General features: G+C 40.3%; 1 protein-coding gene across 1 annotated transcript; it reads left to right on the top strand.

Moving 5' to 3' along the window:
- The first annotated feature begins 942 nt into the window (after positions 1 to 942).
- Positions 943 to 24595, top strand: LOC133419240 (inhibitor of nuclear factor kappa-B kinase subunit alpha-like). The gene is made up of 22 exons (XM_061708298.1): positions 943 to 1038; positions 1465 to 1578; positions 5173 to 5267; positions 5468 to 5585; positions 6462 to 6531; positions 6619 to 6707; positions 6795 to 6884; positions 7064 to 7188; positions 9582 to 9689; positions 9883 to 10018; positions 11337 to 11531; positions 11929 to 12031; positions 12922 to 13045; positions 15069 to 15220; positions 15308 to 15369; positions 15466 to 15575; positions 17115 to 17164; positions 17268 to 17373; positions 17602 to 17749; positions 19275 to 19411; positions 22140 to 22239; positions 23700 to 24595. Exons 2-22 carry the CDS (start codon positions 1474 to 1476, stop codon positions 23763 to 23765), a joined length of 2289 nt encoding a protein of 762 aa, XP_061564282.1. The 5' UTR covers positions 943 to 1038; positions 1465 to 1473; the 3' UTR covers positions 23766 to 24595.
- Positions 24596 to 26557: the final 1962 nt, after the last annotated feature.

Here is a 26557-nt window from a genome sequence, read left to right on the forward strand (position 1 = left end):
CGTGCGTGCGTGCGTGCGTGCGTGCGTGTGTGTGTGCGTGTGTGTGTGTGTGTGTGTGTGTGTGTATATAATTATAATTAGTACTCGAGTTGTAAAAAAAAATCAGGGGGGGTGGTGGATTTTATCATATGGGGACAGATAATTTGTGCTGATTACAAATAATATATATTACAAATAATAGCAGTGACCAAAACACCTGCAGAAATACTGCAGGAATGACATAGCAGCAGTTAAATGCAGCCTTCTGTAAGCTTTAAATATCCACTGGGCTTACATTAAATACATCAAAACACAACAATAAAAAACACTTTTCTGAACTTATCAATATGACTCTGTCCTTCACAGGATAAGTAAAATGGATCACTGCAAAAATTCAAAATCTTAACAAGAATATTTGTCTTATTTCTAGTTAAAATGTCTCATTTTAGTAAAAATTACATTACACTTAAAACAAGACTCATCACTGGAAGAAAAAAAAACAATTTTCTCCTGTTTCAAGTAGATTTTCACTTAAAATAAGTAGAAAAATCTGCATGTGGAACAAGATTTTATTGCTTGTAATGAGAAGATAAATCTTGTCCCATTGGCAGATTTTTCCTACTTATTTCAAGTGAAAATTTACTTGAAACAGGTGAAAATTGTCAAATAAGTTATTTTTCTGGTGTTATTTTTCTGGTGATGACTCTAAATGTTGAAATAGCAGTAAAACCACATTCATTGATGAAATGACATAAGGGATGGAAAGGGGGATGGCAGTTTTACAGGGGGGATGATTTGGACCGTTTTTATTTCAGGGGGGATGCCATCCCTCCTCATCCACCTTCAACTCCAGTACTGATTATAATTTAATTTGTTAATTTGAATGTGTAACTGGTGAAGGTTTTGCAGCGGGGTGGGCGTGTTCTGGTTCCTGGTGACGGCAGTGACGTGTGTGTGGAAATACAGGAACCCGGTTCTGCAGCGACCTGACATCAACAAACACCTCACAGCAGACATTTCTACCGAAAACAGCTCATGACACTCTCCTAGAAACCCAAAGTAAGTCTCAAAACGCACGTCACCCTCCGTCTATCTGGAAAACATTAGTCTAAACCCGTCTGGACTGGCGTCGGTCCTTAATGTCCTGATTGTAGAAAGCTAGTGAATGGTTGTGGCTATTTCCAGGAGTGCAAAGGGGATGTTCGTGTTTGGAGCCTAGTTCTTCGCTGTTTAGGTAATGTTGCCAGTGTAACAGCAGTTGTACATATTCGTTCCCGCTTTCCTTTGGTGAACATAATACTTATAGATAACATGGCCCATTTTGGCACGATATAATGTGTGTCGCACTAGCACTTAGCTCGGCGTGTGTGCCAGGATGTAGCCTGGCCCCTGTGTCTGCTGGCTCTATTCACCCAGGTAGACATTTAAACAGCGCGGTGACTGTGGAAATGAGTGTAATGCAATCCAACCTTGTTGTTTTCTCAGGCTGCAACAATGGAGAAACCTCCCTTCAGGCAGAACCAGAACTGTGGAGACTGGGAGCTGAAAGAGAGACTGGGCATGGGGGGCTTTGCTCATGTTTACCTTTACCAACACCGTGTAAGTGTCAAGCCAGGTCATGTAATTACAGTATCTCAAGGTTACTTTATTTATTTCTCAGGACAATGCACATTGATGAGCATATATACATATGTAAATGTGCCAGATTGTAGCACAAGGCTAGTTTCCATCTGTAGTCCAATATAGGCAGGTAAGGTGTTAAAAGCAGAAAAGGTAAAAATGCAATAGGAAAAAGAAAACAGAAACAAAGATGAGTACAATTAGTAAAATGAGAATGATTTAAATAAAAAAAGTTAGTAGGTAGGAGGAGGCCCAAACACACATTAGGTGTGTGTATGTTATACCCCTAAAAAAGGGGGTGTGAAACAGACACACAGACACGATGCTCGTTAATCAGCGTCCTGTTCTGTATTGCTTTTTCTCAAACATATATTTCATATATTTCATATATTTCAGCAAATCTCTTCTGACACCACACACACACACAGGCGCGCACAGCCAGTAAAAGTCCGCAGGAAAATACAATATCACTCTCAAAACCAAAACTCACTCTCAAAGTCATCAAACTATATTTAACTGTTGCCTATAGTCCTACAAATAAAAAAGTGTATATATATATATATATATATATATATATATATATATATATATATATATATATATATATATATATATATGTATGTATGTATGTAGTGCTAAATAATATCAATTTCTTACCTAAAAAAGGGGGTGTGAAACAGACACACAGACACGATGCTCGTTAATCCGCGTCCTGTTCTGTATTGGCTGAATAACGGATACCGCGTCTCCCCTAACGGTAAGTTAGAACCCAAAATAACGTGAACAAAATAACGGTTAGACATTCCTTAACAAACGATCAACAAAACGACGGTTAAACATTATTTACATAGGGATTATGATATTAGTTTATGTTTCTTTTCCTATTACAACATCATGAATCCAAGGGCCTTTGCCAATCTGAACTAATAGATTTTAGATAGACATTTTATCACTATTACATGTACACATTTGTTGACCTCTGAGCCACATTTCTATCTGGTTTTTAAAAGTTTTTAAAGAGGGGCATTCCCTTATGTGTACAGGTATAGAATTCCATAACGCACTACCCTTTATGGATAGTGTGTTATGGCTAAAAGCAGTTTTCTGAACGGAACCTCTACGTCTCTGTTGGACACTGCTCAAGTGACCCGCGACTGTCGGTATTTAAAAAATTCCTGGAGGCAAGGTGGTGCCAGGCCATGTAGGGTTTTATACATTAGACAACTGTATGAGAATTTGCCGAAGTTGTCGAAGCTTAATAGATTGTATTTGTCCAAGATGTTGCAATGATGTTATGAGATAGGTTTTTTATCTAGGATTTTGAGTGCTTTTTTATATAAAACCTCCACTGGCTTGAGTGTGGTAGGCCCCACCATGATCCAGGTTGTGATGCAGTATCTTAAATATGAGAGAATCATAGCATGTAAAAATGTTAGGGCAGCAGTGTTTGACATGGCACAATCTAATGTGCTTAAAATTATAAAGATTGAACTTTATTTTTTTAGTGATCATTTTTAGATGTTTTTTAAAAGAGAAATTTGAGTCTTAGTTACCAGTTAAGATGTCAGAATTTTATCAACAAGCACTGTTAGCATGGAAACTATGTTATTCACATAACTTTTCTCCACATAAATCTATCATTTGGATTAATGAATGCATTACTAAAAAGAACAAATCACTCTTTTTACAAAATTGGATCGACAAAAATATAATTTATATAAAAGACTTATTTAACCCTAATGGTCAACTACTTAGTTACGAAGATTTTCTCTCACAAAAAGCATTCCCTATCAAATTTAGAGAATTTAATTCGCAGTGGAATAGTAGAATTAATGAAAAGCTATAAAAAACAGAATGTGCAACATACAACTATTAACACTCTTTATATCAATGGTATTGATATTTTGTGTAAAAAGTGTACTAATAAACATATCAGAGAATGTTTTTACAATGCAAGGAAAATAACACCACGAGGGAAATTTTTTTGGAATGCTATTTTCGTGGATATTAATTGGCACAAGGCGTGGCTTGTTCCTATCAAGTTCTGTGTTACAAACAAAATCAGAGAACTACATTTAAAAAATACTAATATCATATACCCATCTAAGGGTGCTTTCACCACTGTCCCGTTTGGAGCAGTTGTTCCGGAACAGGGAATGTTTCCCCTAAAGATCGGAACGTATGGTATATGTGAACACAGCAATCGCGCTGTTTTTCCCGGGGTGCGGAAGAGAAAACTCCTTCCGCGTTCATTTGACCAATCAGAGAGCAGCTGGTTTGCGCTTGGCATTTGTTAACAGCTTTGAAACGGTACAGACATTTGCCTTGTGAACACAAACTCCACAAACGAGAAACGGAACAACTGTATCGATTTAGCCTGAATCGGAACAAAACAAATGGGCCACAGGTCTGAAGCACCCTAGCACATATATCTCAAAATTCCTTGACATCGATAACAAATGAACCTACTGCAAAACTGTAACTCACTTGTTTTATGGTTGCTCATATAGCGGCATATTTTGGAAAGAACTTGAGAGCTATACACATAAGATCAACATTGAAGGGAAGAACATTATCACTTATTTTGAATTCAAAGAAAATAAGTTATGCACTATTGTCAATCTTTATATTTTATTAGGAAAATTTCACATCCATAAATGTAAATTCCAAAACTCTTCTCCATTATTTAAATTGTTTTTGATTGAAGTTGATTATTATCTCAAGTCTCCTAAATGAATTACAAATAAGAAATGTATATCAATGATGGATATCCATTCTGAGATTTTCAATCATTAAGCTGTCACAAATATAATTTTAATTTTATGCGAAATATTATAAAGTCTGTCACACCAAGGTTTTGTTTCTTTTATGTATTTATTTATTTATTTTTCTTTGTATCTATTCAATTTTATTTATTTACTTTGTTCTTGCTGTTGTTGATGATGCATGACTGTGCTCTGTGCTGCTGATGTTGCACAGGTTGTGAACTGAAATGTCTGCTTGTTGTACATTGTTTGTATATTGCAAACTTTCAATAAAACATCAAAAAAAAAAAAGTAAGTTTCAAGCCAGACGCTCCTCATCCTGGAGCTCCTTCATGGAGACGTTTTGAGGAGTGGTCACATTCAGTAGCTAATGACTGAATAAAGATGTCCCTGTTCTCGGGGCAATAAGTAATGGAATATGAACCTTTAACATGTGACATTTTCCTTTTTTAAGTCACCCTTACAGTTTCCGTCAGATTAAATCGCTTGAGGTTTTCACCTGTGCAAATGCACATAGAGGTTTGTAAAAGATGGAAGACAGGAAATAGGAGCTCTTTGTTTTGCTTAAAAAGCCCTCCTAACATAAATTAAATTTGTCATAACCTTGTAAAAGAAAAACATCTGTTCTCACCAGCAAATTTCATATACATAATATTGGTGTAAAATTGGTGTTTAAGTTTAAAAAAAAGAAGCATTAGCTGAGAATACCCCTAAAGTGTTATAACTACCTCCATTTTCTGATAACTAAATGTACTCAGTAGGTTTTTAATCTGTATGGAGTAACACAATCTCTGTTCTGTTTTTGTAGGACACGAATGAGAAATTAGCTGTGAAAATGTGCCGTTTGGAGCTCACGGCAAGGAATAAAGACAGATGGAGCAGAGAGATCCAGATCATGAAAAAGTTTGTGCTTTATTTTGTAGTATTTCCATGTGTCAGTTCATCACGATACCACCCATTTTTTGAACGATATTAATTAACTTAAGAAACATGCAGACTATTTGAAAAGGATGCTATTTAGGTTCCGTAGCAGCCCAATTATACAATTACCGGTACTCTGAGTGCCATTAAGAAGTATGTAAGCAAAACTCTTTCTCACCCAGGTTGGATCATATTAATGTGGTAACAGCCCAAGATGTCCCAGAGGAAATGAAACCCATCGCCCTAAACGACCTTCCATTGCTGGCCATGGAATACTGCTCCCGAGGAGACCTGAGGAAGGCGAGTAACTTACTGATTTATCCTGATTCAACATTGAGGTGGGCTCAAAGGTGAAGCAGGTGATGCCTGGAAAAATTGCAAGAACAAAATGCATTTTGAAAGAGTACAAAGAAAATGCTCAGCCTCTTCCTTCCAGCTGTCATCAAAAACATCATCACATTAGTAGTTTACATAGACTGTGACTTGCACAATAATTTGTCGTATGTCATAACAGCTAATCGTTATCTACATGGGTAACAAGCCATTAATTTGATGGTAGGTGTAGAAAAATACGCAAACATGCACAATGGCTGCCGTTGAACAACCCAAGGCTATGGGTGGGATGCAGTCAGCCTACCTCCTGTTTCCTTATGTTTCAGTGTTTAAATTCTTTTTCAGCATGAATTAATCACAGATATGATTTTACAGGCAGTTTAATCCAAAACTCTGTACTTGAACTGCTCTATAGCTTGTTATGGGTTCAGTGCAAGTTACCATGGTGATCTCTTCGGATTGAAAGCGAGCCATCGTCGTCTCACCGGACTTCAGACTCGACAAACCTCACTAATCCGCTTATCCTGTTTTTTAATATAAGATAATACTGGGCCACATTAAAATGTCTGAATCTACCAAAGAAAGAATCCCTGAAACCAAGTACGGTGAGGTTGAGTGTTTTGTGTTTTTTTTGGTCATGCGGATACATTTGAACATTTTGGTCTAAAATGTTCAACATTTGACTTATTACTTTTTTTGCCTGTTTCCCCCCTTGTAAATTCTGATTAGTAATTTGGAGTGCTGTATTGTTGTGTGGTTGTAGAACCAGTAAAGGTAGTTTGAATATCTGGAAGTGGTATGATTTTTATGTAATAAAAAAAACAACTATTTTTTTGGCGACAGGTGTTGAGCAAACCTGAAAATTGTTGCGGCCTGAAAGAGAGTGAAGTTCTTTCGTTGCTCAGTGATGTTGGTATGTCCACTGCTTTTCCGTGTACGGCATCTACATTCAGACATTTAGAGCATCATCACTGACTTCATTTACTGGTGTCTGATCCAGGATCTGGTATCCAGTATCTCCATGAAAACAAGATTATACACAGAGACCTTAAACCCGAAAACATAGTTCTGCAGGACATCAACGGGAAGGTAAGCCACTGCATGATGGTTCGATGCTTGCTCTCGTTGACTTCATATCCTGAATAATCTGTCCTACTTTGACTCATTGCTCTGCAGCTTGTTCACAAAATCATTGACTTGGGTTATGCCAAGGACCTGGATCAGGGCAGTCTGTGCACATCCTTCGTTGGCACGCTTCAGTACCTGGTAAACACTTCTGCTAACAAATGTTATTTTTCTTCTTTTATCACAAGGAAAATATTGGAATTATTTAACTGAAATCATGTATTTAATGGTGATATTAACATCTGTCTTCTTCCGTGACCGTACATAAGATCATTTCTCAAATGTGTGATGTTTAAACGGAGCACCTTTTTCATCGGCAGGCCCCTGAGCTGTTTGAGAACAAGCCATACACCGTTACTGTAGACTACTGGAGCTTTGGCACCATGGTATTTGAGTGCAGTTGTGGTTTCCGTCCATTCCTTCACAACCTGCAACCTGTGCAGTGGTAAGATCACTAGATAAGCTCCACATTCTGTGTGGGAGTCTTGTTTTTTTGTTGTTTTTTTTGTTCTTTCGTTTTGTTCTTTTTTCACACCAGATAGTCATCGATTGTTACATAATCGCTTGTTGAAGACACAAGTGTCCTGATGGAGAATAGCTACAACAATACAGACAGGAAACAAAAGATTTAAGATTCAGTGTTTCTCGCACCTTTATAGTCATGTGGTTTTTACTGATATCCATCTAATATTTTCCCTATATCGACTTGAGTTAATATTAAAAAAAATAGACTGATGGAAGTTATGACACCAGCCAGATATGATAAACAAACGATGCTTAACAATATCTTTCTCTATACAAGTGCGCGTGTGTGTATATAGATACATACACACACACACAGTGTAGGAGGTAGTGCATAATCAGGTGCAATAGTGGGCTGTGAAGGGACAGTTGCGCAACATTCTATGAATAAACAGATAAAATAAGATATTTAAATAAGTGAAGAGGAAATATCAAATAGGATTAATGTATGTTGGTATTTTTACTACAAAAAAGAGCGAGGCAGTTTTGCCCAGTTTTATAACAGCAGGTTTGATGTGGACAGATGGAGTTCAGCGAGATTCTTTATTGATGCTTTAAACAGCAGGATTGAATGAGTCTGTTGCTGCAGCTGCCACTTAGTCCGTCTAGTGTGTTGTTTTTGTTGTTTTTAAGCCAGTGAGATGCATTTTTATTGATTTTGATAAGATGTTCTTTACAACAAATCTTTTTTTCTCCCTCCATGTCGATGTAATTGAGTGATATTTGTCGGTACATGTGCGAATACATTAGAAACTAGCTGTCTGTAACAAAAAGAAGGAAAGAAAGAGGACAAATATGGTGAAAAAAATATTGGTGAATCTCACATAAAAAAGGCACAAATTAACCTGCTGACGGGAGGAGCAAAAAAAAAAGGGTCAGCATGTGGCAACTAAGATAACAGCATTAACGCAGAAGAGAACAAACTTGATGGCAACGATTAAAGCAAAAATAATTAGCAACAAACTTATGTAAAGCCTAAAAATAAAGAGCTGCCTGGGTTCTCTTTCGTTATCCATCCTAACGAATGTTGTACTGCAAACACAAAGGTGCATAGCATGATTCTATACACGTTTGAGAAGTTCATCTGCTGTTAAATTCCCTTGACATTTAATTTATGTAAGGACAGACCTGCAGACTGACCTGCTGGTAATCAGCAGTGATGGAATCGGTATTGGCCCAGATTTCTGTTTACTCCCCCTTGTTTGTATATAAGATGATGATTTGATCATCAACAGACCAAAACTTTAATACATTTAATTTTCCCCTTTGTCCAAAATGTATATCAGGGATGAATCGTGCAAGTACAGAGCACAAATAATGTTTACAGTAAAGCAGTCAAATCTAGATTATTACAGTTTTGTCAAGATTGGACGCTTATCAATATCGTAGAGGGAATGCGCATGACGTCACAGATGCGACTTCACAGCGGGTTACGCCCACTGAGTGTCAGAAAGACTGAGTGTCAGAAAGACTGAGTGTCAGAAAGACTGAGTGGCAGAAAGACTGAGTGGCAGAAAGACTGAGTGGCAGAAAGACTGAGTGGCAGCGTAAACCTTCAGTTTGAACAACTGGAAAACATCTAAAATGGGAAAGAGCTGTTGTGTGATCGACTGCACTCATAGATTTAGCAAGAAATCGGAGTTATCGTTTTACAGACTGCCGAAAAATAAGCTTAAGAGAGACAAATGGATCACTGCAATTCGCAGAAACAACTGGATTCCAGGCACCGAAACGTGAATTTGCGGTTCCCATTTTGTATCAGGTAATGTTGGATTTTTGGGTAGCTAATGTTAAATGGTCAAATCATAAAGTTCGGTGTCCTCATCAATTTAATTTCGCCAACAAATCCTGCCTTGAAGTCGGACCAAGCGTCAAGACTTTTGTAAGCCTTCAAGCTTTGCTTCGTCCCCGGCGTAGAAATTAAGTACATAATTAAGATTAGGAAAACTCAATTTGTGGACAAATATTAATGTCCATGGACCACTGGTTCTTCAGGTAACTGTACGGGTCACTGTCAAGTCCATCTGCCTTTAATTTAAGCCCATAATCGGCTGTTATCCCGTCTTCTCCACTAGTTGCAGCTGTTTTTGCCACTCAGTGCGAGTAAGGGGGCGTGGTCCAGTGGGGAAGTGACGTCAATGCAGACCCTCTATTGGTTCTCACTGAGAACGAGGGAAGATGGCAGTCTCCAAGACGACTCCATGACTTTTATTATGACATTTTTGTGCAGACATTATTTCAGCTTTAGTAAATTAGTATTTTTCAGATTTCTAGGTGTTATTTAACGGTTTGTTTTTTTTCTAACTTCTTCCTCAGGGCTAGCAAAGTGAGGAATAAAGGTCCAAAAGACATCATGGCAGTGGAGGAGGTGAATGGTGAAATCAGGTTCTCCACACATCTGCCCTACCCCAACAGTCTGAGCAGGTGAGCACCATCCGAGATTTATTGGCGCTTCTGTAAATAATTGACACCTACTACATCCTTTATCTACTGGTGTCTATTCTTTCTATGAAGATAAATCGTGTTGTGTAGCCAGTACCAATGTGTGATTGTAGTTGGTAAAAAGCCCAAGCATGTGACTGGATTTGCTACGATAAGCTCTGTCTTTGACCTGCAGGACTCTGTTGGAGCCGATGGAGGCGCTTCTGCAGCTTATGTTGAAGTGGGATGCCGTCCAGAGAGGAGGGAGAATGAACCCTGACACAAAAAAGCCCATGTGCTTTGAGCTGCTCGAGCAGATACTCAGTATGAAAGTGAGCTGTTGGAAAATCTTTTTTTTTATTTCAACACACAATTTACAGCTTCTGTCTGAATAACCTCAGAATGAAGATGGATCATGTGCAAACAACAGTTCATACTCTGAGAACACAGAGTTTCAACGAAAACATATGTGGGGGGGAAAAACCCTTGAAGGGAGCTGTTCTGTACCGACAGCACATGGAGAAATATTCAGGAGCAGAGAGGTGTATTTGGGAGGGAACGTCCTGTCACTGCGTACGTGGATGTGGTTCTGCCAGTGTTGTGCAAGTTCCTACTTCTCATGAACTAGTTCAAAGTTCAGTTCACATAGTTTAAAAATGAACAGTTCATGTTCATAGTTCACCATTTTCATTTTGAACTAGTTCAAATTCAGTTAATTTCAATATTTTTAGGTGAGAAGGACGAATGAAACGCCACCTTATCCTAAAACTGTTCACTGAATACAATCATGTATTGTCCTATTGGCTTTTCAACTTTACTCAGAGGCTCTAAATCTCCAACAATGTAGTCCATTATCAATTTGTCTCCCTGTTGCTGGTAAATCAAACCCCTGAAGGTGCAGCAGTGGGACTGGGGTTGTTTGGGGCTGTTGGGTCTTCTTGGTCTTTCCTGATGACTTTTTTTGATTGTCAAGGACTGCAGATATTTTCTCACACTGGACTGATGCTTTAACTCCACATGACGTTTCAAATGTGAAGTTGACGAGGCAGACACTCAGACTTGTTTTCTCAGCGCAGGTGGACATAATTTGCACAGAAAGGTTAGATTTTTACCGTCGGACTCGTCGGGAGACAATGTGTAAAATTCCCACAGATAATCATAAGCGGAGGCATCGTCTGACGACTCGCTGACGCTGCGTCTGCAACGTCTCTCTTCACTGTTCATGTAAAGACTGCACCGGGCTCGGGCCAGCGTTGCCATGGAGCTGGTGCCCGTTGTTATGCTAGTGTGTGCACTGCATTGTGGATAATGTAGTGTGAAATCGTCGTCTCGTCGAATATTTTAAATATGCGCGCCGCCCGCTGGTGAAATGAGGAGGAGGATTATTCCGTAATAATTGGAACTAAACAGTGAAGCTGAAACTCACATAATCTAAATAGTTCAAATTCCAGTTCTTGATCTGCAGAATGAACAAGTTCAAGTTCTTTATTTGCAAATATGTTGCGTTCAGTTCTCACAGTTATGAACGCGTTCATTTGAACGCGTTCATGCACAACACTGGGTTCTGCAGGGGCGAGACAAGCATGTTACCTGCCTCTTGAGACTTTTACACCAACAGGTCTTGTCTTTTTTATTTTTTTTTCTCCTCAGGTGGTCCACATCCTGAACATGACCACAGCTCAGGTCCACTCCTTCCAGCTGGCTCCGGACGAGAGTCTCCACAGTTTGCAGAAGCGCATCGAGGCTGAAACCAAGATTGAGGTGGTGAACCAGGAGCTGCTGCAGGAAACGGGGGTGTCGCTGGATCCCAGGAAGGCTGCTGCACAGTGTGTCCTAGATGGAGTGGTACGTTTATGCAAGCAGTTAGATTTAACTCTTCATCCTGTGCAACAACAGATGACATTGTGGTCTGTATTGATCTCTGCGATTTACGCCAAAACATTGTTTATTTTGCAAATAAAATTGTATAGAAGATGATGTGTAAAAAAAAAAAAAAAAAAAAGAGACGTGTAGTTTAAAAATAAAAAATGGAGGGAGGAGTGTTTCGTGGTTGACTTTACTGGGATTGTTTGTTGTTGTCGTCTCATTTACACTAAAATTGCTTAAAAAGAAACTCTACGTACAAGTATTATGACTAATCCCACAGTCATTGTTTCTGTTTGTGCATCGAGGGAATCACCCACTAAGGCTCCTCTGAGCTTTAGAAAAGTTAAAACTGCTGACTGTCTTGTCTCTTTTGTAGAGAGGGTGGGACAGCTACATTGTGTACTTGTTCGACAAGAGCATCAACAAGTACTCCGGTCCCTTTAGTGCCAGGCGGCTCCCTGAGAAAGTCAACACTATCGGTGTGTATACTTGTGTGAAGTTATTATGCTGCTGATGTATTTTTTTATTATTATTATTATTATTATTATTATTATTATTATTATTATTATTAGTGATGCACCGAAATGAAAATTTGTGGTCGAAACCGAAAATAATAATAAACACTTGGCCGAATACCGAATAACATACCGAACAATGGTTTCTTCGCAGTTTATCCATTTATTTTGCCAATTTTTTCACCAATGCATAAATCAAATAAATGTGCTTTAGGCATGCTTTTCAAAGAAAAAAATCTTTTACAAAATTACAAGGTAGAAATATTTTTTGAACATGAACAACTGAACATTTTTTAATTTCCCAGCATTTTTAAATATTCCAGCAGACATTATACCAACAAGGCGCAATAACTTAAAATAAATAAATTAGCAAAATATTTTTTTTGGCCATCTTTGAGCTTACATTAGGCCTATAACTGACTGCTGAAAAATTGTAACATAGGCCTTGAAACAAAAAAAATGCATTTAATGAATTAAAGTGCATTGTAAAAAAAGTGGATAAAACAAAATAAAGAAAAAGAAAATCAATCCCTTTCCCATACAAGTATTAATATGGGAAAGGGATTGATTTTCTTTATTTTGTTTTATCCACTTCTTTTGCGTCATCTAAACATGTCGTTATTAATTGTTCGTTTTTTTTCCCCACTTATTCCACCGAACACCGGAAGTGTTTTTTTGCTATTTTCGGCCGAACAATTTCGGTTACCGAACATTCGGTGCATCACTAATTATTATTATTATTAAGACATATTTTATATATACCTTTTAATGCCTTTAGAAACCTATTTACTGACATCCTTGGATGACATTGCTTCCATCCTCTTGTTTTATATTTAATATTTGACCTTTTACAGTGCAAGAGGCCAAGACACAGCTGCCTCTGGTGATGCTGAAGAAGGTCTGGGGGGAAGCTGTGAGCTACATCTGTGGCCTGAAGGAGGACTACAGCAGACTCTTTCAAGGACAGAGAGCCGCCATGTAAGTCACATGACATCTGTCTGCAGTGTCTTATTATTCCAGCAAGAAAATAAGATGATCTTGACGTGTTGTTTTACAGAGCTTACAAGACGGTAATTCTTGAACTCTGTATCTGTCTTTGTTTCATCACTGATTACAAGCGATGGAGCTCAATCTGACTCTTAATCTGGTCAAGATAAGTAAAGCCCTGTAGAGGATATATTCATACTCAAAATATACATGTTTTGTTTACTATAGACTAGATGGCCCATTTCGAGCCGTCTTATGAGAAATAAACCCATCAATAGCTGAAAACATAGATGAGGAATGAAGTAAAAGCTTTATAACAAGGCTGGAGGTGTGGTCAAGACAAGAGAATCAAATAAAGGCCAAGTGTTTCACAAATGTATTTATTTTTTTTGTTTGTTTAGTTTTTTTTCCTTTATGTAACCTGTAAAAAGTTAACTTGAGGACGTTTTTAATGCTATTGACAAAGTTATTATAGTTGAGTTATCTTGAATGGTGTGAATATAACTCTGGATGTCAAGTCACATGACCTGGAGGCTAAACTTGTGATGTCACTGAATATGCTCTTGTTTCATCAGAACTGACATCTACATTAACGTGCATTTATCAGTATTTGAACAATGTAAGAAGTGTTCATGTGGAAACTAGCTTAACTTTGTGGTACATCACTGAGCGATTCGCTCATTCACCTATATTTACACATTTAGTTCACTAAACATGAAAAATGCCTTTCATTGTTACTATATGTTCAGTAATGTAATATAAAGTTTTATACTAACTATCAAATCTTGCAAGGGTTGTGTTCTCACATTGATTATTTTTTTTGGTAGTGTGACATGCTAAAAAGAAAAATGTTTAACCCACAATTCAACAGTATAGAGGGAATGTGCATGACGTCACAGATGCAACTTCACAACGGGTTACGCCCACTGAGTGGCAGAAAGACTGAGTGGCAGCATAGACTTTCAGTTTGACCAACTCGAAAACATCTAAAATGGGAAAGAGCTGTTGTGCGATCGACTGTACTTGCTAACATAGATTTAGCAAGAAATCGGAGTTATCGTTTTACACACTGCCGAAAAATAAGCTTAAGAGAGACAAATGGATCGCTGCAATTCACAGAAACAACTGGATTCCAGGCACCGAAACGTGGATCAAGACTTTTGTATGCCTTCAAGCTTTGCTTCATGTATTTCCCCGGCGTAGAAATTAAGTACATATAAATATCAGGAAACTCGATTCGTGGCCAAATATTAATATTCATGGACCACTGGTTCTTCGGGTAACTGTACGGGTCACTGTCAAGTCCAACTGACTTTAATTTAAGCCGGTAATCGGCTGTTATCCCGTCTTCTCCACAGTTTCCCTACTAGTTGCAGCTGTTTTTGCTGATGTTTTGCCACTCAGTGCGAGTAAGGGGACGTGGTCCAGTGGGGAAGTGACGTCAATGCATACCCTCTATTCAGCTCAAAATGTTGCAGATTTTTTATTTTTCCCCCTCACCGTCATCTTTCAGCGTTAACTCGGTGTTCTAACTTGAAGTGTGTGGACTGCCATGTGTCTGATGCACACAGTCACCAGCTGCTGCAGCTGTGCAGAACTGGATTTGCCGCCTGTGTAACAGAGTTAAAAATGTAATTTAGTGCTGATGTGTGATTTTAGCCATAATTGAGCACCCTAATGGTGATTTGGCGCCTCCTGTGGAATAATGGTTTACTGCACATCAGTTGTTTTGTCCTTGGGTGGTTGCCGTACCGATCAGAAAAGCTCTGCTTTGCATCAGATGCAGATGTCTCTGTACACTGGAGCCTGAAGGCTTATTGCTATTTTTCTTTCAGAGGAATAATGTTCCAAACAGAATAATAACCCACAATCCATCTCTGATCCTCTGACTGCCGTTCCAGCTGCTGATGCTGGCAGTGGTGCTTCATCAAGCAGGACACTACCTGTCAAATGCCTCATTTGGCTGCTGTTTTGACTTCCCAACCTCCTATCTGTGTCCCTCCTTCCTCTCCAGGTTGAGTCTCCTGCGCTACAACACCAACCTGACCAGGTATAAAAACAGCATGTTTGGATTTTCTCAGCAGCTTAAAGCCAAGCTCGACTTCTTCAAAAGTAGCATCCAGTATGATCTGGAGAAATACAGCGACCAGATGCACTATGGGATATGTAAGTGTTTTCTGGCAGCTGTTTTTATTTTGTACCATAAATATATTTTTTATAGCACTGAAAAGAGTTACCTGTGTTTGTTCAAAGCCTCTGAAAAGATGCTGAAGGCCTGGCAGGAGAATGAGGAAAGAGCAGCTGCATTTGTACAGGTAAAGGTGTTTCAAAACAACATTTGTGAAACATTAAAATGGCCTTGGATGTTCATGTTAGCTGAACTTGTGGTTGCTTCCTGGCATGTCCTGCAGGTGGCAGAAGTGGGCCACTTGGATGACGAGATCATGGCTCTGCACTCAGAGATTGTGGAGCTTCAAAGGAGCCCATACGCCCGGCGGCAAGGAGACAAGATGGAGCAGCTGTGAGTGTTAATGGGATCAAACTGAATTCTTACAACACAAGTTTTACCCTACATGGGCAAAGAGTTATCCGAATACCCATTTCTTGTTAATTTGGAAGACATAAAGTAAGATATGGTCAAGATATGATTTCTTCCTTTGCCTTAAAAGGGAAGTTTAGTTTAGCACATTTCAATCACAAAAGCAGCTCAAAGTGTGTCACAAAGGTGTTTAAGATGATGATCATGGTCTGTTTTCCTGCTCTCGAACGGATTTATTCACGATCGTTACTGCAAAACCAGGCTCGTGTTCTCCACAACAACAATAATCCATGTGGATTATTAAGATCCAGAATCAGAATCATGTTTATTTGGCCAAGTCAGGTCAGACAATTTGACTCGGTTATTTTCGCTCACTGTACAGTAAATAGGCAATAGACAAATGACAGCTCTTATGAAGTAGACATGATTATTGAAAGGTGCATTGTCACAGAATATGATTGTGTTATTATTATTGTTATTGCACAGTAATTGATTACTCTGAGACTCTGAGTGATGAGAGTTCATCAGAGCAACAGCAACACACCCAGGGATCAGCTCAATCCTCGGCTGGATTTCCTCCAGTCGGTGCCTTTCTTGGACCACGAGTCTAATTACGGCTAATTACGACTGACGCACGTGAGGGAACGTGATCACAAATCCTTTCAAAAAAAGCACCAGCCAAAACGTTAAATATACCAGTACGGTTCATATGAACAAACACACAAATGATGAGCATTGAAAGGGTTTTGGAGACACTGTGCTGGTCTGTGTCCTCCCTGGAGCGTAGACGCAGAGGCCTCTTTTACATTGCTGTCCATTATCCCAATTTAGAGTGTACCCTGTCCTTTTCACATGAACTGACTCGGGGTCGGGTGTCAAGCTGGCCCCATCAGTTCCAGTACACTTGAATGTGGTGTTATTCAGCAGAGGTCCGGGACCTCCTCCATCTCCTGCACCCATCGTTGCTCCTCTGATGTGGGCGAGGCCAACCAAACGCACAGCCATCATGTTACGCAGTACCATTCGATGGGGGGGTGTGTGCTTCATATGATCCAAGCTGTAGTCAACCAGGATATAACGGTTACATTTCATTGTCCCTTTCTAAAGTTAAAGTCCTGTTCCTACTGAGAGGTTTAGTCTTCCACAAGAGAAGAAGCTTGGGGATCGTTTCATGAACCTCCGATCAGGCAGTTTCAGACGCTGAGACATGTTTGATAAACGTCTACTTTTTTCTTTGAGCTCTTAGTTTGATACTGATGTCATTTATTTTCATGCTAGAGAAGTCTGACTTCGACCTACACCAGCACCTAAATATACAAGCAAAAACTTTGTACAATTAGATGGTATAGAACGGTGTTTTGTTTTTACTGTCTGTCCTAGATCTTGGCAAATGTTGCCGTACACTAAATTGAAAGTGTGTGAAATTTAAAAAAAAATGTACAAAGAGAGGAAGCATAACTGTCTAAAACACTACTTAAAAAAATGTTAAAATTTCAACATGTTAAATGCTTTTTATTGCAGAGAAGAAAAAGCAATTGAGCTCTACAAGCAACTGAAGATGAAATGCAAAAGTAAGTGAACGTTTTCTTTACTGTGGCTGACCTTCCTTTAAAAATGCAGTGGTTTCACCATTGAAGGATGCGTGCAGGTTTTCATCTGCTGCTTTTCTCTCAGTACCTGACTCGGATGTGAGCTGTGACAGCTCTGAAATGGTGAAGGCCATCATCCAGACTGTCCAGAACCAAGACAAGGTCCTCAAAGATCTGTACACCCACCTCAGGTGAGGCCAGAACGGAACGGATTTAGAACGGAAAACCTTGAACTTGGGAGATATTTACGGAGCGTTTACACAAACTTAAATTCCTGCGTTTTTCTCAATGGTGTCTTTTTAGTGTTCATTATCAAGTGTTTTCAGGAATAAAAATACATTGGTGGAATAAAATCGGAAGTGTCCAAAGTTCCACAGTACTGGTACTGTGTTGTTTACTGCGGTTTTCTCCCCCCACAGTAAAATCCTCATCAGCAAACAGAAGATCATTGACTTGTTTCCACGAATTGAGAAAACCCTGGAGAGCATCAAGGATGCTGACAACACGGTGATGCAGATGCAGATCAAGAGACAAAGGGAGTTCTGGCATTTACTCAAGATCGCATGTGTAAGTCACTTTCCTCATTATTCTTCAGGTCCGTTTTAGTTTTTTCCCACTGATGCAAAACATCAGTTTGTTTACCGTATTTGTAAACAGAAGTTTTGCATTTAACCACTGAAGACTTCATGTTCCACTTGTTGACCCTGGTGATGTTCTGTCTGATACCGGTTCTGACGGGCTGATTCTGAGTTCTGTTCCGGCACCAGCGTTATTTAAAAAAAACGCTTTACCAAAATGTTTTTGCTTGATTAACATCAGATAAAGAATAACTATCGAGTATAGATAGGGTTGCAACTAACCGCTGCCTTTATGGTCCATTAATGTATCAATTATTGAAACGATTCGACTCATCGGATTATGAATTGTACAATAACTTAAACCACTTTATTTAGCTATATAGGGTATGCATTGATGTCACTTCCCCACTGGACCACGCCCCCCTTACTGCCACGAGGGGCAAAACATCAGCAAAAACTGCTGCAACTAGTGGAGAAGACGGAGTAACAGCCGATTATTGGCCTAAATTAAAGGCAGTTGGACTTGACAGTGACCCGTACAGTTACCCCAAGAACCAGTGGTCCATGGACATTAATATTTGGCCACAAATCCAGTTTCCTGATATTTATATGTACTTAATTTCTACCCCGGGGAAATACACGAAACAAAGCTTGAAGGCATACAAAAGTCTTGACGCTTGGTCCGACTTCAAGGCAGAATTTGTTGTAGAAATTAAAGTAATGAGGACACTGAACTTTATCAGAATCAGAATCAGAAAAAGCTTTATTGCCAAGTCAGACATAAATCAGACGAGAGAACTTGACTCCGGTTCACACCGATGGCACCATTTGTACGGACGCCATTTGATTTGATGACACTGGGATGGAGGAGGAGGGAGAAAAAAAGGCATCTTCACACTGTGTATTATGATTTGACCGTTTAACGTTAGCTACCCAAAAATCCAACATTACCTGATACAAAATGGGAACCGCAAATCCACATTTTGGTGCCTGGAATCCAGTTGTTTCTGCGAATTACAGCGATCCATTTGTCTCTCTTAAGCTTATTTTTCGTCAGTCTGTAAAACGATAACTCCGATTTCTTGCTAAATCTTTGAGTACAGTCGATCGCACAACAGCTCTTTCCTATTTTAGATGTTTTCCAGTGCTCAAACTGAAAGTCTACGCTGCCACTCAGTCTTTCTGCCACTCAGTCTTTCTGCCACTCAGTCTTTCTGCCACTCAGTGGGCGTAACCCGCTGTGAAGGACAGACATTTCGACTTTTTTCTGGAAATGCACAATGAAAAAAAATCTTCCCCTCTCAAATATTCTTTCTCCTGCCTCCATCTCAGCCGCTTCTCTGAACCCATTGTAACTCCATCCTGTCCTCCACATGTGTGTTGCTCTCTGTCCCTTCTGTTGGGTGGCTTCACCAATTAACAAAACACTCCGAGTGAGCGTCTACATCTTGTATTCTCGTATTCAGCATGTTTACTTTTGCTCCATTCACCAGCATGAGCTGTCTCTCCGCCAGGCCCAGAACTCATCCCGCAGCTCGATAGCAGCCAGTCCGGAGTCGTCCAACCTGCTGCAGGTGTCTCAGTGCTCCCAGTCAGCACAACCTGTCAGCTCCCCTCACCCCCTGACCTCCTTACCTGGGCCCAATGACAGGTAACGCACCCATTCATCCATTCATCCATTCACTTTTTGGAATCATGTCTTCTGGGGCTGTTTTTGAAGCAACTATATGCAAAATGAACAGAAAATGTTTAAATTCATAAATGTCTCTGTCTTGAAAGTGAATTACAGTAAAAATGAGATGAAGTGTATTTATAAAGAGAGGTCTTGGCATTAATTTGACCTCAGTGGGTCAGCTGAGATGTGACGTGCAGCAAGAGTCTGTCCTAGTCCCCTTTCAGTTCACTGTCAACCTTCAGGGTCGACTTATTCAAGACCAGAAGGTGCATGATTGCTTCAAGGCTGTAAATGACATATTCTAGCTGTAAATCGTGCTTAGCCAAACATTTTCTTACTTTCCATTATAGCTGCCCTAAAAAAATTATACCTTGAAAATTTCAGAATGAGTATCAGATTTTTTTGATTTTTTTTTTTAATTAATATTTATTATTATTTCATGTACAATAGTACTATAGTACAAGCCATTTCTACCACCTGTTACCCAGTGTCGGCAGAAAGCATTTCTACACAAATTCAGCTTAATATACTCCAGGAGTGGCCAAAATGTATTTATTCACTTCTTCTGATTTAAAAGTAACCGATCAAGCAGGGCTTGGAGAGATGCGGGTTAAACCTCGGTGTTCGCCGTGGAAACACGTTGGCCATCAGCAGTGGCAGCAGTCTGCCCGTAACGGGTAACCTGACACGAGGGCCAGTGTCAGGTTGCTCACATTTCTTTTTCCAAAGCAGCTCCAGTTGAATTCCCACAGATCAGTCTTCGAGTTTACATGGAAATAGTAATTCCGAATTGAGGTTTACATGGAAAACACGTTTGATCGGCTTTATCCAATTCCGCTTCCGGTCTGGTAGTTGGGAAGGTTCTGATTGGATAATTCAGAATTAAAATTTAAAATGAGTAAAAATTATCATGTAAACACCCTAATTCCGAAAATGAAATGAAATGAAAATGGCCATTCCGAATTAAACTTAATTCCGAAGTAAGTGGCTGGTTTATTCCGATTTTAAATCCGAATAGAATAATTCCACGATCATGTATACACTCATTCTGCTTTAAATTAATTCCGGTCTTTCTGCGCTGCTCGTTCCCTTGCCCGTCTGTCTCCATGACGCTTATATTCCGCGCTGGGCTTGTTTTCCAAACAAAGTTTCAAGATGGCAGCACGCAGTAAACGGTGGTCAAGAGTAGAGACCATTTATTTAATAAATAGCTTGGAGGACCTGGAAATAATTCAAAGAAAAGATGCCAGGAAACATAAAAATTTTGAGTTTTTCAAAGTTTGTTTTTCTTCCGGTAGACGTAACTTCCAGTCCGCTCCCCTGTCCAATCAGAACCTTCCCAACTCCTAGACCTTAAGCGGAATTGGATAAAGCCGATCAAACGTGTTTTCCATGTAAACCTCAATTCGGAATTACTATTTCCATGTAAACTCGAAGGAAAATAGTTTAATTCAGAATTATTTAATTCGGAATAATTAATTCTGAATTAAAAAACATCATGTAACCGTGGCCAGTGTGTCTCTAATGAGCCTAGTGTACTCAGTATGCCAAGTCTTGAGCAGGCATCTTTTTAAAGTGTCCTCTTGGGCAGTCTTGATGTTTCTATTGTTGACCTTTGAAAGCTCGCCTCCATCTACGAAAGCTCCTTGTAACATTCTGACAGTAGTGCTAAACAAATGCATCATTTGGTAAATGAGAGCCAATTTTAGGGCCTTTCTTTGTAGTGTCTTGTGATGAAGAGCTTTTTATATCGCCTTATATCATCCGTGGACACATCCACTATTGAAAACCAGCACTTATTTTTGCTCCGTGCCTGCTGGATGTGTCTGGCACATCCATTCTTGCTCTTCTTGCAAGTTTGTCACAGTCTGCTTCCAGGGAGGATTTATCGGTCAGTTATTTTAGGCAAACGGCATGTTTTCTGGAGCCATTTATAGACACGTCTTTAATAACTGCTTTTTGTTGATCTTTTTGGTGAATACTTTGTCGTGCTCGGAGGCTTGGAGGCGGGTAAGAACCTCACAGCTTCTGCTACCATCATGTCTAAACGGCTACAAAGGAAACTTCCTTGAAACGTTTCATGGGCATTAAACTCAGGAACTTTGGAAATATTACGATGTGAAGATTTTACCTGGGAATTTGTGATGATTTATCATAAACATGGATGGAAACATTTTGTTTGGCTTCAAAACATGCAGGCAAACCTGAACAGTTGAAGACTTTGTATAATGTTGCTCGCTAGTTATTTTATCTTACTATATTTGATTTAGTAAGAAAAAACATTGTATATTTCGTACTGTGGCTTGATTGTATTCGCCTTTTTGTAAGTTGCTTTGGCTAAAAGGATCTGCTAGAAGTAACTTATCGGTCAGTTAAACTTTAGTACCAAAGGTCTGATAGAAATTCCTTAATGTTGTCAAACTTTCTTTACTGGAATGGTGTTGCTTCTCCAACGGTCCTGATGTGACGGGTGCGTGAGGGGCGTGGCCTTATAGCCCTGGGGTTAACGGTGTGTCGTATGCATGTGATTGAGGAGTGCACAGAAAGTTGATTAAATGTGCTTTAAATCTAAGTTTGACTCGAGATTAAGCTGAAAGATGTTTTAACAACCATAATTAAGGCTCTCTGTGTGTGTGTGACTGTGTGTGACTGTGTGTGACTGTGTGTGACTGTGTGTGTGTGTGACTGTGTGTGTGTGTGTCAGTGATGCTGCTCCGAGGCTGCTGGAGGACAACCAGAAGTACCTCAGTCAGCTGACCAGCCTGATGCAGGAGGCGGCCGACGAACAGGCCAAGAGCATAGTGGTGAGTTCCCTGACCTTCATGTGTTTTACAGGATTGTTGTCAGCTTTGTCTTTTGCATAAGAAATAGCTAGAAGTCATTAAGTCAGTTTACAGAACAATCAGTGCGTTTACATGGGAAGTTTAATTCAGAATTAAAATTAAATCCGATTTAAAATGAGTAAAAATTACCATGTAAACACCTAATTCCGAATGAAAATGTCCATTACGAATTAAACTTAATTCCGAAGTAAGTGGCTGGTTTATTCCGATTTTAAATCCGAATAGAATAATTCCGCGATCATGTAAACACTCATTCCGATTTTAAATTAATTCCAGTCTTTCTGTGCTGCTCGTTCCCTTGCCCGTCTGTCGCCATGAAGCTTATATTCCGCGCTGGGCTTGTTTGCTTGTTCCACGCTGTCTTCTATCTCCCTTCTCCTCAGCCCACGAAAGAAAATCATCGACATGATGTTGTTGTGCTGCTGCTTCAAAAATAAAATCAAAACAAATCCAAAAAGGATGCTAATAATGTGGTCCTCCATGTTGTTGCTAATCGAGTACGTTTTTTTTTTTCCAGTAGACGTAACTTCCGGTCCGCCCCCCCTTATCCAATCAGAACCCTTCCCAACCCCCAGACCTTAAAGCAGCACTATGTAACTTTTCCACCTTAATATCATATTTCCAGAGTCATTGTGATGGTACATCAACTTCCAACAGGTTTAATGAACCTCTGTCATGGTCTGAGGGGTCTGTGTCACCTTCACTGGCACTATGTAACTTTGAGGAGCATGGTAGGAACCCTGCCACACTAAAAAACTACAATTTTTTTTACGGCTTGGACTGCTTTACGGCAGCTCCGACCAGGAGCTCCACTCTTTAGTAGGGATTTCATATGGATCCAGACCGTTAATAATCATTATTTTCTCCATATACCGCCCCCTGGCTTCCTTGTTTAAGGTATCCCGGTAAATTCCAGTTCCTTTCCAGCAGTTTAACATCTTTTTTTTGCGTTCCGTCTGTTCACTTGGTGAAACAGAAAAGTAGTTTTGAAAGTCCGTCCCGTCTTCTCTCATCAAAACAAATGCACGCCACGGGGACAGGAGTTTTCCGGCAGTACGCGCTGGTGCTCACGAGAAACGTAGTGTTCTTTCTGGTAAAGCACTACCGCTTTTGTCCAAAGGAGCCGCCAAACTCAACAAAAGCTGAAAGTTACATTGTGCTGCTTTAAGCGGAATTGGATAAAGCCGATCAAACGTGTTTTCCATGTAAACCTCAATTCGGAATTACTATTTCCATGTAAACTCGAAGGAAAATAGTTTAATTCGGAATAATTAATTCCGAATTAAAAAACATAATGTAACCGTGGCCATTGTTGTAATTGTAAAAAAAATGCTGCTGTTCACAGAGAGACTTCTCCGCTTCTTGATGGAAATTAATTCACTTGTTTGACTTCTCTTCTTTTCATGGGTTTCCTCTTTAAGGACCAAGACTGGAGCTGGACAAAATACGAAGCTTTAACAACCAAATTAAAAAAGCGGAATGCGTAAGCCCCCCCCCGTCCTCCATCCCTGCCTGCGCTCCCAGTAACACTAAGGACTGTCAGCCGTCAACGCAGCGGAGTGGCCCCACACGTTGTACAGTCGTTCATGGACTCAGGATTTCCAGGATTTCCTCTTTTGGAAGGAGAAAAGAGACTTCTCTCATGCTCACGGTGTCCGTCTGCCCCGTCATCTCACATGGTGGAAGGTTTGGTCGGTTCATCGTGTTGTTTTTATACCAGAAAACAGTGAAGTTGCATATTCTTCTCTTCATGATGCTGCACAGTATTCACCTAAACAAAGATTCATCTTTACTGTCGCTGCAACAACAAGCAAACTGTAGCACCAGACATGTGGATCCGAGGTGGGAGAAGCACACAGGGAAGCAAAGAGAGAGACATGGGAACTAGTTCAACTTTGTGACACGAGGAAAACAGAGGAAGTGGTCGAGGAGGAGATTACAATCAAGCTGAATGCACTTTGATGCTCCCACGTTTGTTCCAGCTCGACACACCCAGACCAACAGTTCTCATCACACACCTTCACTTTCAGGCTTTTACTATCATCATTGGTTCTTTAAAAACTCTGTAAGTATGACTTTGTGTGTTATGTATCATGAGCAGAGGTCTTTAGTCACGACATGCGTGGCTCATACATGGCTGGCCATTATGTTTGTACGTTGTCGATACTGTACGTGTGTTGATCGTCAGTGGGGGGGGGGCGTCCTTCAGGCGAGGTCTGTGGTGCATTCAGGTCACACACAGGGGCGCTTACACCAGAAAAGAGGTTTCCTGGTGATTTTTTTTTTTTTTCTTAGCAAGTTTAGAAAAACCTGCAAAACAAAGTTGAACTTCATGTTTGTTTCCAGCTGCTGGATCAAACAGAAAAGCAGTTACTGAAGCTGAGATATTCTCATAGTTTGGTTCTCATTTGAAAGTAGGGCCATCGTCACCTACGGAGGAAGACGAGGAGGCAGGATGATCGGAACGTTCAGCAAAACACACTTTCAGACTTTCAGCAGTGGCGGGAAAAAGCCGGGGTTTCAAGTTTCCCTCCCTTCCCTTCCACTTAAATTTGTTGGGCACAAATTTAAAATTAAAAAAAAAGGAAAGGATTATCCCAAAAGCTTAAAAAACACGACAAACTCTTCTGTAAAAGGCGTCTGTCGGACGGTTTTTAGTCGGACGTTTCGGAGCTCAAAATTAGAACTTAAAATAGTTTTTAGTGTCAACCTGGTACGGCTGTTTATCTTTAGGATCTTGGAATCATGTTTGATCCTTGATGCTGCACCAGTTACATTTTTGATCAAGTCTAAGAGCCAGATCCTCAGCTGGGTTGCTACGGGAACGCAGCAGATCCTCAGCTGTGTTGCTACGGGAACGCAGCAGATCCTCAGCTGTGTTGCTACGGGAACGCAGCAGATCATCAGCTGTGTTGCTACGGGAACGCAGCAGAGCCTCAGCTGTGTTGCTATGGGAACGCAGTAGAGCCTCAGCTGTGTTGCTACGGGAACGCAGTAGAGCCTCAGATGTGTTGCTATGGGAACGCAGCAGAGCCTCAGATGTGTTGCTACGGGAACGCAGCAGAGCCTCAGCTGTTGCTGAACCTGAACGTCTGGTGAGGTGTTTGGCTGATGAGTGAGAGACTTTTACCAAGCAGAAGACTAGGAAGTTAATTGTTTCATTTGTCAAAATTTCAACCATTTCCAGCTGCCATCCATCCCATATTGACATGCATGCAACACCACGGGTCGAGGTGTGACTGTCTGGTTTCCTTGACAACCGGCCGCTGGTGGAAACGGTTGGCTGTAGCGCGGTTGGACCGCTGGCTGCTGCGGGCCAGACGGTAACCAACCTGCTAGTGTATTTATAGAGTCAAAGTGCAATGACAAAGAAGTTGGTTTTGCTTTTTCGTATTTAAGTCACTCGGTTTGTCAGTTTTCTTTACAGATGTATATTGTTTCCATCGGCGGGTTTAAAAATGTTAACATTTTTAGAGATTTCATTGTATGAAGATCAAAACTGGTAATAAATAAAAATGACCTTGGCATGATTTCAGTTCACTGTTTCTCATTTTGAACTCGGTGCATTTTAATTAAAATAAATCAGAACGTATCCACAGAACCAACACATGGTCAAAGTCTTATCATCCAAACACAGTTATGAGCGTAGAACCGTGGCATCCCCATCCTTAGCTTTTACCGCTCAGAAAAGATGTTCAGGGGTTCAGTGCTGGGTTTTTGGAGCTGGAAACCGGAGTGATCAGTACAGATCAGAGGCTCCGTCCCAATTCACGGAGGCACAATGGATCAACTAGAATAACTGCTTAAAACAAAATGACACGATGCTAGCAGTGGTGCCCTGATGGACCCGGGGTCTCCTCCAGAAACCCCCGACGGAGGTGACTAGATCCCCGTAAACATGTTGGCGAAGTCTGCAGGTCTGTTGAAGCCTGAGTGGGACATGTTGGTGCAGGGACACGTCTGCTTGGGGCTTCTGAGACGACATGTACACGCAACAGAACCTTAGCAGGGGCCTTTACAGGGATCCTCCCGCGATGAAGACCCACAGATCAACGATGCAGCTCAACCCGTCCCAAAGCAGCAGCGGCACTCGGGACGGGCTTCTGCCTGGACCGGCTGGACGCTGGAAGGACAGGAACGAGGACAGGAAAGGAAAGTTTCTACAGGGATTTCAAGCTCTCAGCATTTAGTGCAGCCATCTCAAAGTCAAAGTCAAAGTAGCTTTATTGTTGATTCTTGATATGTCAAGACATACAAGAAATCGAGAGGACGTTTCCCA

This window comes from Cololabis saira, chromosome 19, assembly GCF_033807715.1.
Source record: "Cololabis saira isolate AMF1-May2022 chromosome 19, fColSai1.1, whole genome shotgun sequence".
NCBI lineage: Eukaryota > Metazoa > Chordata > Actinopteri > Beloniformes > Belonidae > Cololabis > Cololabis saira.

Bases quoted from the DNA above. Each gene is read 5' to 3' on its own strand.
- LOC133419240 (XM_061708298.1), top strand. From the start codon at position 1,474: ATGGAGAAACCTCCCTTCAGGCAGAACCAGAACTGTGGAGACTGGGAG. The intron at 6,885-7,063 runs GTAAACACTTCT...TTTCATCGGCAG, and splicing joins TTGGCACGCTTCAGTACCTG to GCCCCTGAGCTGTTTGAGAA. The intron at 15,370-15,465 runs GTAAAGGTGTTT...CATGTCCTGCAG, and splicing joins GAGCAGCTGCATTTGTACAG to GTGGCAGAAGTGGGCCACTT.